The following is a 14,239-nucleotide window of genomic DNA, read 5'->3' on the forward strand; positions in this document are numbered from 1 at the left end:
TATACAGCAAAGTGATTCGGTTATATATATATATATATATATATATATATATATATATATATATATATATATATATATATATATATATTCTTTTCCATTATAGGTTATTACAAGATATTGAATATAGTTCCCTGTGCTATACAGTAGGACCTTGTTGTTTATCTATTTTATATATAATAGTGTGTATCTGCTAATCCCCCTCTCAGTTTCCAGTTTCTGTAAGATTTCATCGATGACAGGTGTAAGGTGCTCTGTGTACTGATTTTGGGGGTTTTTTTTAGCAATACAAAAGGTAAATATTTATTCAGAACGAAACTTTAAACAATCGATTTTACATTCTAAGCCACAAGGAAATAGCAAAACATAAAGGAAAGACAAAAACTAAAAGAAAAACAGTGTACTGTCTTTTCTACTTTAACCTGATAACACTTAGACCCAATGCCCTCTAGCTTGGCTTATTTTGCAAGTACATTTTAGAGTTAACAGCTCCCTTGGAATTCCGTTTTTCTCCTGAGAGTCCGGAGGTTGCAGATGAGCTCCAGTCAGCTGCTTCTCTGGGGACGCTAGCTATTGAGGCTAAGATGCAAATGTAAACCTGTCTTTACTCAGGAGCACCTCTATTTCTCACTGGTGGCAATGAACGGGGAAGGGGAAGGCCACAAAGGAGCAGGGCCACTTTAATCCAGATATGGTACCCCAGGGGGCAATGAGTACACCCTGGATTATGTTCCTTTGTCCCTTCCGTATCTCCCAAGTATTCTGAAGCTCCTGCCAAATCTTCTGCTTCCTTCCCCAGATGATTTCTTAGCATTCCTCTGGGCTCATTATTCTGGAAAGATCAGACTTTCTGGGCCCTCAAGTGTTGAGGAAAATGTTGTGAGGTGTGAGAGGTAGTGGAATGAGCACCGGGCTTGGGGTCAGGGAACTCTACTCTAGGCTAGCTCTGGCACCAGACAGCTATGTGATTTTGACCCAGTCATTTAACCTCTCTGGTCCTGTTTCATCTGTTGGAAAACCAGCAGATTGGTCTAAACCAATTTTTAGGTCCTTTCCAGCAGGAAAATTCCAGATTCGATTCCATGATTCTGTGAAGAATGGCTTCTGAGCCACTGAAAGCGCTGTCACAAAGTCCATGCATTTTAATGCCATAAGAGAGGCCCTTGGCCACCATTCAGAGCCTATTGACTCAGGTTACATACACTTCTAACAACACTGGTTTCACAAATTCTCAGACCACAGAGATTAGAAGCAGCAAATTAAAAGGGGACGGGATGAGCTTCAAAAGATAGACACCCTGACAGAAGCCAGGGCCAACAATATTCTCAATTCAACAAACACTGATATCCTTCAAAAACGATTAAAAATGGTTTAAAAAAAAGGTTTGGCACTTAAGAGGGGTAAGCTGGCTCTGTGTTCACCCTGGCAGGCAGGCGGGTGTTCAGTGCCCGGCCACGTCAGTTAGCTGAGCTGCCACGGAATTGTGCACTGCTTTGGGACACTGGGCAAAGGCGTGTCCTCGCTTGCCACAGAGGTTACACACGATGCCCTTCCGGCAGTAAGAGCTCAGGTGTCCCTCCTCCCCGCTCCTGAAGGGGTGCTCTGTGTACTGTTAACAGCAGTTGACACATAGGAGACTGATGACAAATGTGTCATGCTCTTCCTCACCCTCCAGCTCAGAGAAGCCTTGCATGTCCCACGAGCACCCATGAAGGAGCAAGACTCCTTCATGCCGGGGCTCATGCTGGGAGAGGCAGAGATGACCATCTCAGTCACCCCAGGACCTCACCTAGTGCGTGCAAAGTGCCCTTCGTCTCCTTTCGGTGTCTCTGCAGCCAAGGTACCCTGGAGCTCAGTCTTCTTCATCATTTTCCCTGCAGACAAGCCACTGTGTTCTGGCATGAAAGGGAGACATCTCTACTATTTTTTTGATAGTTAGAATCGTTTTATTTTTCAGGACTTAAGCAAACCTATGTAAACTGGCTGTGTGTACTTTTGCATGTTGATTCATCTTTTTTTCATACAAATCCTTTTTTAAGTTGAAGTGTAGTTGATTTACAATATTATATTAGTTTCATGTATATAACATAGTGATTCAATATTTTTATAGATTATACTCCATTTAAAGTTACTATAAAATATTGGCTATATTTCCTGTGCTGTACAGTCTATCCTTGGAATGTATTCATTTTACACGTAGTACTTTGTACCTCTTAATCCCCTAACTCTTTCTTGTCCCCCCCCCACCTCCGACTGGTAACCATAGTTTGTTCCCTCTATCTGTAAATCTGTTTCTGTTTTGTTATATTCATTCATTTCATTTTTTATTTTAGATTCCACATATAAGTGATAATATACAGTATTTGTCTTCTTCTATCTGACTTATTTCACTAAACATAATACCCTTCAGGTCCATCCATGTTGTTGCAAATGGCAAAATTTCATCCTTTTTTATGGCTGAGTAGTATTCTATTGTATATACGTACCACATCTTCTTTATTTATTCATCTGTTGATGAACATTTAGGTTGCTTCCATATCTTTTTATTGTAAATAACGCTGCTGTGAATATTGGGGTTCATGTATCTTTTTGAGTTAGTATTTTTGTATTCTTTAAATATACACCCAAGAGTGGAATTGCTGGATCATATGGTAACTCTGTTTTTGGTTTTTGAGGATCCTCCGTACTGTTCTCCATAGTGGCTGCAACAATTTACATTCCGAATCAACAGTGTAGGAGGGTTCCATTTCCTCCACGTCCTCGCCAACTCTTGTTACTTGTGGAGACGCCTCCGTTATTGGCACAAGTATAGCAAACAGTGCATAACCCTTGGCACAGCAAAGAAGGAGGTGGGCCTGTTGGAGGGAAGGCAGAAGCTGGCTATGGATGGGAATCCCTGCCACCCCTCTTTCCTAACCCCTGTGCTTGACTGAGGGCTGTCTGGGGACATAATTGCTGCTCTCAAAGAGTCCATGGTCAAGAATAATAAGCTTCTCCTGGGGAGAAGGCACATATCCTTTAGGGTTTGGGAGCGGGGAAGAATCTCCGGGGAGGCTTGTGTGACCTCAGACCACACATTTCTACATCTTTTTTTTTTTTTTTTTTAACTTTGGGTTTATTTATTTATTTATTTATTTATTTATTTATTTATTTATGGCTGTGTTGGGTCTTCATTTCTGTGTGAGGGCTTTCTCTAGTTGCAGCAAGCGGGGGCCACTCTTCATCGCGGTGCGCGGGCCTCTCACTATCGCGGCCTCTCTTGTTGTGGAGCACAGGCTCCAGAGGCGCAGGCTCAGTAATTGTGGCTCACGGGCCTAGTTGCTCCGCGGCATGTGGGATCTTCCCAAACCAGGGCTCGAACCCGTGTCCCCTGCATTGGCAGGCAGATTCTCAACCACTGCACCACCAGGGAAGCCCGGACCACACATTTCTAAGAGCTCTTCTTTTTTCTGAAACGAGACAGTGAGTAAAGCTCTACCGAATCCCATGCACAGAAGGCAGTGAGCACAGTTCATAAGAGGCAGGGGTTTAAAAGGTGGGGACATTGCCCTAAAGAGTCCTAGCTTTTAGCAAACCAGCTCTCTGCAAGTCATGTAGAGCTTGATGTTTGCCAGAGGGTGCCTGAGATCTGAGCTGTTGCCATTCAATGTCTACGTACAGGAGCATTCATCTTCTTCTGTCCCACCTTCCCTCCCTTTGCCTTGCCCTTCATTCAATAGATATTTTTGATTGCATGAATGTTTTAGTTTCCCTGAGTAAAAGAAACTTAATTTATTCTTTCAATAACCATTTGTTCAATGAATGAATGAACAAGTGGACATTTGAATGAATGAATCTTTAGTACTCCAAGTGGAGGTGAGATCACCTCCTGAGCCCTGCTTCAGCAGCAGCCTTTGGCTCATCACCCCAGAGTCTGCGTCACACTCAAGAGAGTGTCTCTTACGAGCCTCTGCCCATCTCCGGAGTTGCTTGGATGGGAGCCCCCAGCCCCAGGCCCACCCTGGAGCCACGCCCTCCCTGCCTCCCCTTTCTCCTCTGTGCAAAGCCTCTGCTCTAGCCAAATGAGACACCTGCTTTCCTGGGCCTTGGGCCTCTCTGCCTGTTGTCTGGAATGCACCTGACAAAATTCTCTCTTCCTTCAAGGCCCAGCATTTTCAATGAATTTTTTCTGATACCTATAACTGAAAGTGATTCTTATCTACAACTCCTAGACACCTTTTCTGGGGGAGATTGGATTTACCTCATTCCACCATTCATTCTGACATGTTGTCTTATGCACTCCTGAAGCTCTTTGAGGATTCAAACCACTTTTCATACATTTTCACACCCCAACATTGTGCCTTACATAGTGTCCTATAAATAATATGTATTCTCTATATGTTTATTGAACGAATACCCCATATACACCTTTCCTTATAGACTAAATTTAGAGCTCTAGTCATGATAGTCATTGCATGACATTAGTTTTATGTTTGTTTGTTCATTTATTCCCTCAGTTGTTTCTCTAACTGTCCTAATACAGTAGAGCAATGTGCTAGGCATCAGAATATAAAGTTCAAGAAGGCACATTCTGATGAACACAGACAGACACCTATAAACAAGAGTTGTGCCTGGTGCTGGGATGGGCTACCCCACTCCCATCATAGCCATGGCCACATCATAAAGACAGAGACCACTTTCATTTGCAGAAGAATGGTTGGTGAACATCTCAAATGTAACTCAAAGGAATTAAATATCTCAAAAGGTTTAAATCGGCTAAACTCCTCATATCTCCTGGAATCTTTCTTCTCTGAAACCCTTCTCAGCTTAGCTCCTTCACCTGCACAACCACCTGAGAAGTTTGGGGGTGGATTTTGAGGTGTTAGTCCTCAGGGTCTTATCCAGGGATCTCATGGCCTTAGACCACTCTTGCCAGTGAGCATTTGAAAGACCTTCCAGGCCAGTGATTGCCCAATCTCCAGCCTCGAAATGCTTGTCAGGGTTACACTATCCTCCTCAGCATCAGATGCCCAGGCCAACACCGAGGTGTTGCACATATAAAGTACAGATGACACAGCTAAACTTTTGCTGGGTGTTGGAGTGATAGAAGACACTTGGTATGTGGGAAGACACAAAGGAAAAAGCAAGGAAGCCAAACCAGGGTGGTGGATTCGAGAGAAGTAGCCTCCTCCCAGTTCTACGTGAGCCCCCATCCACAAAGGAAGGAGGATAAAGTGGACAGAATTGGTTACTCAGTTCTCCTGGCTGGTTGGGTGAAGCTACTTCTTTGAGGGCTGAGTGACAGTTGGCCAGGTGGAGGGGGAAGTGGGACTAGTGTGTGCAGAGCTTTAGCAGCCTGAAAAGGCAGACGGGAATAGGTTGTAAAGTGCTTGCTATGCTTGCATTTTAATGTGATTCTTTCTAGAAGATTCTTCCCCAGCGAGCCCTGTCCAAAAGCAGTCTCTTTGGTAACTTACACCTTTTCCCCCACACCACCATCCCTTGCCTCTGAGGATCTCAAGTCTTCTTTTCTGTCTCGCAGCTTTAGAACTCCAGAGTGTCAACTGGCAGACAATCTACAATGGGCAGGAACATCACACAGACAAGTTCTTCAGCCAGGAGCTTATCGTGCGGAGAGGCCAACTCTTCTGCATGTCATTGACCTTATACCGAAGTCTCAGCCATAGAGAAGAAGTGACATTCACAGCTTCCACAGGTACCTGCTCCCTGCTCCCCCAGCCAACACACATCTGAGTAGACCTTGGGGCTGTGCAGCCAAAGGATGGTGGTGGTGGTGGCCCCGGGCTTTAGCCCAGCTCTACCATTGACTTGGTGTGACCTTGAGCAAGTTTCTGCCTGTCTCTGAGTCTGAGGGTCAGTCTTCACATCAAGAGGGATTTGGCCCATGTGGTCTCTCCAGCTCCTTCCAGCGCCATAACACGATGCTTCGTTGTATGATGTCTCCCAAAGGGCCCCGGCAGTTATATTGGAATCTGGTTTCTCCCCACAGTCTGGCCAACACTACTTGGTTTCCATTGTCCTATGCCTTCTTTTACAGGGCCTTACCCCTCAGAGTCGACCAAGACAAAGGCTGTGTTTCCACTCTCCAACAGGATAAGTGGCACTGGCTGGAGTGCACAACTTACGTACAACAAGAACAATGTTCTGAGCATCTCCATCCTCAGTCCTGCCAATGCACCCATAGGAAGGTACACGCTGAGCATTCAGATCTCCTCCGAGGGCAATGACTCCACTCTGAAACTTGGAACATTCATACTGCTCTTTAACCCCTGGTTGCAAGGTAGGCACCTAGCCACCCACACTCCCAGCCATCAGCTAAGCGATGCCCATGGAAAGGAGATGGGGGGAATGATTTTCATGGGCTCAGGTTTGATTAGGGAAAGTTTGTGGAATATGGAAACAGCACAGAAGCTAGAAGTCAGAAGCCAGGGGTTTGAGTCCAGCTTTGCCATTTAACCAGCTTTGTGTGTCTGGCAGTCAACCTACCCTTCTAAGCATCAAATTCCTCACCATTAAATGGACATCCTGCTATTTCTGGAGCTATTGCAGGGATCTCATGAGCTTTTGAAAACTGTATAGTATGGTGTAATGACCACAGCACAATTCTGCAGCGTGGAGATAGCTTGTGCCTGAAGAAGCAAGTGTTTCATTCCCAGGGGTCTCATTTTCAGATTCTCAGGTCATCCCAGCTTCTTTTTCAAGCTCATAGTTCCCATAATGTGAAGTGGAAGCATTATAGCCCAAGGCTTCACTCCTCAGTGGAGGTTGGGTGAAGGGTTGCAGGTGGGGCTTGCTCCAGCCCCCAGGAGGGTACTCAGGACTGAGAGGAGGACTGGTCTCTATAGTCCTCTCTATAACCCCTAATATCTGCTTTTTGTGTCAAACAGCCGATAGTGTCTTTATGAGTAACCATGATGAGAGAGAAGAGTATGTTCAGGAAGATGCTGGCATCATCTTCATGGGAAGAACAAGTTACATTAGCATGATTGGCTGGAACTACGGACAGGTAAAAAGATCATAAAGCCTGGTGGTAATGTCCCTATCATACCCAAGAAGCTCAGCCGCTGGCCCCACAGATAGGCGGAAGTTCCCAAATCTGTCCATTCGCCTGCCTTCTGTTCATTCATCCATTCAGAAAGCATTTACTGATGACCTACTATGTGCCAGGTCCCAAGCTGCACACTATGGATACAGGAGATGGATAAGACATATTTCCTGTCTTTGAGGAGGTCACAATCTAGTGGGAAAAACAGACACATAACTAAATTGATGCAATGAAGTCTTATTGGTACCGTGATACACAAATGAGGATAAGGCCCAGTAGAGACACTTGGGACAAAAATGTAGTTTCTGTTATTCATTCTAGGTAAGAATGTGATGAAGCTTCCTTGGTGTGTGCATTCGACCTTTCAAAGGTCCTTCATTAGTATGACATCTGAGTCCACATAGTTCCCAGGTTTGCTCAGCCTAAAAAACATCCAGGGATTCCCTCCACCTTTTCTTTTTTCCAGTAGACAAATGAAGACATTACAATGAAGTGCCTTGGGTGGGGTACCTTGCATGTCCAGCAAGGGGTGGACAGGTGCATTCTCTGCCATGTCCAGACCCCATTCTGTAGTCAGCCAGAACACATCTGCCATATATTTTGTATGTTGAGTTTTATATGTTGGGTTCTGTGTTAAATTTCATTCAAAAAAAAAGTGGGGTGGGGTGGGTAAGGGCATAAGGTGCACCCAGGGGTGGAAGGGAAGATATTTTGAAGGGCGAGATCTGGGTGAGCCTCTCTTAGGAAAGAACTTTTGATCAGAAACCTGAAGGAGGCAAAGGAGCCAGATAGATCTCTTGGGGAAGAGAGCTGGAGGTAGAAGGAACTGCACATGCAAAGACCCTAAGGCAAGAAAGAGCTTGGCCTTCTCCATTTGAGAAGCAATGACAAAAATAAGTCTTATTTTGTGAAAATGGCTTCAAATTCCAATTTAATGAGACATTTTATCTTTTTAATCAGTTCCCCCAAAGTCTGAGTAATATGCTCAAGATCAATGTCAGATCTAGATGGAAACTTTGAGATGAGCTCAGTCTGATCCCCTGTTATAAAGATGGACAAATTGAGGCCCAGACAGGCCAAGTGATTGCTCTCAAGTTCATAACAGTGAGGGAGTGCCATTAACTTTAGGGGCCTCAGTGCAAGGCCTTGTGTATAGCGAGAGCTCTGGATGAGTTTGCAGGGTTAAAGCCCAAGTTGGGTGGTTGTTCCTCAGATTCTCTCAGCTCTGGAGGCTGCGGAGTGGAAGGATCTGGGCAGAGCCCATGGTTCTTACCAGTGTAGCCCCCATGCCTTCAATAAGCTGATACTACTTGTCATTTCTTTCATTGTAACATATGGTCCCATTTTGAACAGTTTGAAGAAGACATTCTGAACATTTGCCTCTCTCTGCTGGATAATAGTCTGAATTTTCGCCGTGACCCTGCTAATGATGTGGCCCGCAGAGATGACCCCCAGTATATTGGCCGGGTGCTGAGTGCAATGGTGAGTGATGAGAAAACCATAATAACTAGTTATTCCTGTATATCAAACCCAGCTATGGGTTAGGCACAACCACTTATAGCGTTGGTTGACATCTCACAAAATATAGTTGTGGCTGTTACCATCCCCATTTCGCACACGTGGAGCCTCTACATTAAAGAACATTCCTGACACACACAGTGAGTGAGTGGCAAAGGCAGAACTGGACCCAGGCTGCCTGGCTCCAAAGCCCTTTCCACTGTATTGCGAGGCCTTCCTCCAATGACGACGGATTGGATCTTTGGGTGTCTGCCAGGACCAGGAGGAGGCAAAGCTGAGAATTTGCTCCATCCCTGGGGCTCCTGGGAAAGGGGGTAAGCTCCTGAGTGAGCCTGAAACGTTAACCTCCTTTGCTCCGACTCATCCCATCCTCAGCACAGAGGACTCGAGTGCCAGCAGGGAGGGCAGAGGCCAACACAGTCATTGTCTTGACAGGGAAACTGATGCCAGGGCGCTGAAGTGACTCACTCACAGCCTCAGCCTGTGAGTCTGGCCAGAACAAGGCCTCCAACTGCCCGCCCAGGGCCTCCTTCACTTGCCCAGTCCCTCCACGTGAGAAACCTGTCCCCACCTCCCCAGACACATGCCCACGCGCACTCAGATGCACACATAAGCTGGATGCTGGAGGAATGCACTGCTCTGTAGTCAGTGTGCAGAGAGCACCTCCGTCAGAAAGTATCCAGACAAGGGATAGCCTGCTTAAAAGTTACAAAGTAAAAAGCTAAAAGTCAGAGAGTTCTTGAACTTTAACCCTCTGAAACTAAATGATTACTCAGAAGTGTCTTTAACTTTTTTTTTTGATTAATGGACTAGGCATTTCAAGTCAATTTTGAGTTGGGAGAATATCCAAGCTAACAAGCTAGTTACATGGTTAGAAATTTGAATGACCTTCTGACTGCATGATAGATATAGGGGGTCATCAGACAGCACTTCTTAACCCAAACTTCGCAGGACAGCTGTGGGGAGGCCCAGGCAATGTGGAGGCGCTGAGGAAATGGTGGGAACCAAGGCAGCCAGGAAGAGTGCAGAGAGGGAGTGGGGCCTGGGCCGAACCTCGAAAACCAAGTGGCCCAGGAGGGGGTGGATTAAAGCCAACGCCAAGGTCGAGGGAAGCTGGATTCAGGCAATTTAGGAAGCTGAGCCTCCTCAGCTCAGGAGAGGGTAGGGGAGGCAGCTGGCTCCAGTAGCTGCTGACTCACCCCTGCCCTCCAGACAAACCACTTGATCTCAGAGCTGGGTGCCTCAGCGATACCTCCCCACTCTCTCTCCAGCCCTCCTGGTTGGGCTAGGCCATGAGCTAATTATGGCCTGTGTGGGGCTTTGAAACCTCGGCTTTCAGTCAGAGATGACCCTGCTGATTACCACTTTGGAGGCTGGTGTACCTGTGACTCAGGAGATGGGGATGGGCCACGCAGTCTTCCATCTTGAAGGAGCCCCATCTGGCCCCATCCTGCTATTCCAGCCCAGACCGTCCTGGAGGGGGTGTGGAGCTCACCCACCACATGAAGGGGCCGTGGAAGGCTGGGTCAGCCTGTCCTGGGCAAGGATCCTTCCGTTTCCAGACTGTTCATCCTCATAGGCCTTGCCCTTGCGGCCCCCACAGAGAGAGGGAGCCGTTCTCATTGTAAGGTTGGGATAAATGCTAGTCAAAGTTTCATAAACTCTGAAAACTTGGCCGCTGGAAGACAGCTGAGGGAGTACTTGTTTCTAACGTTCCCTGTGTTGGAAGGTGAAGAATGAAGGCCCAGAGAGGTGAATCGACTCGCCCGCAAGCAGTCACCCAGCTGACAAACAGCCAGGCTGGGCTTGCAACTCGGGTTTCTTCTTCCTCTTTTTTTTTAAATTTTTTATTGGAGTAGGGTTGCTTTACAATGTTATGTTAGTTTCTGCTGCACAGCAAAGTGAATCAGTTATACGTATACATATATCTTCTCATTTTTAGATTTCCTTCCCATTTAGGTCACCACAGAGCATTGAGTAGAGCTCCCTGTGCTATACAGTAGGTTCTCATTAGTTATCTATTTTATTTTACTTTATTTAAAAAAATTTTTTTAATTGGGGTATAGTTGTTTTACAGTGTTGTGTTAGTTTCTACTGTACAGCAAAATGGAGTTCCCTATGCTATACAGCAGGTTCTTATTAGTTATCTGTTTTATACATAGTAGTGTATATATGTCAATCCCAATCTCCCAATTCATCCCACCACCCCCTTTCCCCCCTTGGTAACCATACATTTGTTCTCTACATCTGTGTCTCTATTTCTGCTTTGCAAATAAGTTCATCTGTACCATTTTTCTAGATTGCACATATAAGCGATAATATACGATATTTGTTTTTCTCTCAGGTTTCTCCTTTTTTCATTCTCTTTTAACTTTTTATCATGGAAAAGTTCAGACTTTCACAAAAGTAGAGGAAAAAGTAAAATGAACTCTTACATACCCATCACTGGCTTCAGCCATTACCCACTCAAGGCCAGTCTTGTTTCATCTCTGTCCCTTCCTCCACAGATTGTTTGATAAATCCCAGACATTATATCATTTCATCCCTAAATATTTCAATATGAGTCTATAAAAGACTCAGACTAAGAAACTCAGATCTTTTGATTGCTAGTCCAGTGCTCTTTTCATACTGCATCGTGGTTGTGTTACTTATACAAGAATCATGCCTTAAGTTGAGGGAATGAATAAATGAATGAATGAATGAATGAAAAGCAACAGTCCATCTTTATTCTTTCCAAGAAGAAGTTAGTTGCTAAAGTTCTAAAATGATCTTTTTAGAAGACCAGGACACCAAAAGAGAGCTTCAAACCATGGACTTCCAAGTCAGGCAGCAGCAGCAGCCCATGAGTTCTGGCCAGAAATTGCCAGCAGGCTGATTTTCTGCCCCTCCCACGCCACTGACAAGCCACGGAGCCTCAGTTTTCCCTGTGAGCTGCAAATGATATGTGAATTAGAGGCAAACATGGCCTGTTAAGGAAAGCACTTTTAAATTCATATACCGCTTGATACCCTTAGGGGGATCATTATCACAATTACCATCCAAATCACCCAGAAAGACAGAAAATCCACTTGAAGGAGGCTCCCTGGCTTCCTTCCTTGTCTCCTTATCTTGTCCCCTGAACTCTGCATGTCACTCTCTGTGCTGATTTCTTTGGGGTTTTTTTCCTGCCCAGATCAATGCCAATGATGACCATGGTGTGGTTACTGGGAACTGGAGTGGTAGCTACATAGGTGGCCAGGACCCAAGGAACTGGAATGGCAGCGTGGAGATCCTCAGGAAGTGGCAAATTTCTGGCTTCAGGCCAGTCCGATACGGCCAGTGCTGGGTCTTCGCTGGGACCCTCAACACAGGTATTCTGGGTGTGATGTGCCTTTCCTCGGTGGGCAGCAGTGGGGTACCCCAAGGTACCATCTCCACTGCACCCCGAGTCCTCAGACTGCCCTTGACTTGCAGCGCTGCGGTGTTTGGGGATTCCCTCCCGAGTTATCACCAACTTCAACTCAGCTCATGACACAGACAAAAACCTCAGCGTGGATGTGTACTATGACCCCAGAGGACGGCCCATGAACAAAGGCAGTGACAGCATATGGTGAGTGTCTGACCCTTTCTGAGCACCACATCTGAGCAGCTTCTCCCCAGCTCTCCCCAGCTCCAAACAGGAGTTGGGAGGCAAGTACCATGTCAACATATGGTTTAGAGTGGAAATGCTATCACGTCTTGGCCTTTTGGCTAAGATCAAGTGTAAAATGAAAATGCTGAATCTAGCAAGAATCTAGCAAGACCCGAAACAGCTCTTCTCAGAGTTCTGAAAATTCTGATGGTCTACTTTATCTCACCACCAGATGAAGGCTGTTATACCAGTGAAAGATATGATTCCTGGGCTCTTCCCTGAATTTGTAGTGCCCACTAGACCCTATGCTACTTTAGAAGATAAACACTGAAACTATTGATTTTCTAGTAATAAATATAGATTTATGTCACTTCAGGCAACCCATATGACTCTTGGGTTTTCTTAGAGAAAAGCGACACATTTTCTCTTATGCATATATACTTTCTGTGTATCTTGGTTGATAGAACAAAATGTTAGCTTATTCTGGATTCCAACTGAAAAAAAAGAAGCTTTATATGTAACTGGGCATATATATTTCTAACCATAAATATGCTATGTGCACACGTATCTATCCACACACATATGTATGTAATATATAACAGATGCCAACTGGAAGTAAGTTATCTAAAACTTATAGACATATATTCATAACTTTGTATAGCTGCATATATACATAAAATAGATATTGTTACAGCTATTTAGGATTATACCATATGCCAAGTTATTACCAGATGGCAACTGAAAATAATTATGTCTATATCTGTATATACACACAGATATCTATGCGTCTATGTATATAAAGTACTACATGCATGTCAATAATCCATTGTTTGAATCCATTTCAAAGGCTATACACACACATAATGCCTCACATGCATATACTTGTCTAGATAACCTGATAACAGATGCCATCTTATTTCCAGATGCTCAATTTTGAAATGGTCTATAAAAAAATTCTTTATTATTTATTATTCCCAGAATAAGTAGATCCAACTTTACTGAAATGTACTCAGGGTAACTAATAGAGTAAAGTCAAAGGAATATTAAAATTAACAGAAAAAGCTTTTAAAACAAATAACACCCCACACCAATAATGGCACTGAGTAGTGTAAGCATCCCCTCCCCTCTGAAGGGAGGGAGGAGTATGAATTCACTCAAGGTCACATGGAGTCTAGGGTTTAATGGGGAAGAGAAAGCTTATTTCAGATGTTCTTTCTTAATCTGCCCATACACAACGTTTCCCTCTAGTGGCACGGCTACTTACAGAGAGGTTTTTTTTTTCCAGCTTCTCATAAATGAAGGTCTTTTCTTCTCCCTGTTTTTTTCTTTTGTTACTGTGTCCAAAATCCCATTGTAACCTGTTCTGATCCTTGGGGCAATGCCATTCCTGACTTTGGTTTCCTTCACAAAAGGAGATGCTTGGTTCAACAAATGACTGATTTGGGGAAGGGGAGGTCCCCTTTGGCATAACCCTTCTGTGATCAGCCTGCACACTAGCAACTGCAGAGAGACCAGAATGCTTAAGGCTCAGTCCCTCCACTGAGAGCACATCTGGTGCTGCTAGGAGATAAGGAGTGGGGAGGCCATGAGTAGAAGCTATTTAGCAACGTGGGATGGCGTGGGGTATGCCAGGTGCATGATTCAGACAGTAAGCACTGTGGGAATTCAGGGAGGGAGCCATCAAGGAAGACTTCCTGGGAACAGGAAGGTGGGGCCTTTAAGCTGAATTTGTAATTAGCCCTGAGATCTCTTGGTTCCTGGTTCATGCTACCACTCCACATTAGCTTCATAATTCATTCCAAATATAATCACCTTGGGGCAAGTCTGGGCCTGTGGAAACATTCCAGGGTGTCTCCACTGTCATTTCTGTTGGCCTCATTGCAGGGTGTTGGGCCCTAAAGCTGTGATTTTTCCTGGGAGTCTCATCCCCCTCATCAGAACCCTCCTCAGAAAGCAGTGAGAGCTGTGAGTCCCTCCCCATCCTCCTCCCTACCAGCTGTGGGTGGGGAACCAGCACTGGGTGGTGTGCGGACAGGGAGTCCTGAACCCTAGTTCCAGCCCCACTACCA

The 14,239-nt window shown here is 45.0% G+C and overlaps 1 protein-coding gene across 1 annotated transcript in view; it reads left to right on the top strand.

The window, feature by feature from the left end:
* Positions 1 to 1,541: 1,541 nt before the first annotated feature.
* Positions 1,542 to 14,239, top strand: part of TGM3 (transglutaminase 3) — a 32,370-nt gene continuing 19,672 nt past the window's right edge. Inside the window, exons 1-7 of the mRNA XM_061209830.1 lie at positions 1,542 to 1,555; positions 5,490 to 5,692; positions 6,035 to 6,277; positions 6,885 to 7,003; positions 8,396 to 8,524; positions 11,733 to 11,910; positions 12,014 to 12,149. Coding sequence (XP_061065813.1) covers positions 1,542 to 1,555; positions 5,490 to 5,692; positions 6,035 to 6,277; positions 6,885 to 7,003; positions 8,396 to 8,524; positions 11,733 to 11,910; positions 12,014 to 12,149 — 1,022 coding nt within the window. The remainder of the gene's footprint in view (positions 1,556 to 5,489; positions 5,693 to 6,034; positions 6,278 to 6,884; positions 7,004 to 8,395; positions 8,525 to 11,732; positions 11,911 to 12,013; positions 12,150 to 14,239) is intronic.

The sequence above is a fragment of the Eubalaena glacialis genome, chromosome 13 (assembly GCF_028564815.1).
Source record: "Eubalaena glacialis isolate mEubGla1 chromosome 13, mEubGla1.1.hap2.+ XY, whole genome shotgun sequence".
NCBI lineage: Eukaryota > Metazoa > Chordata > Mammalia > Artiodactyla > Balaenidae > Eubalaena > Eubalaena glacialis.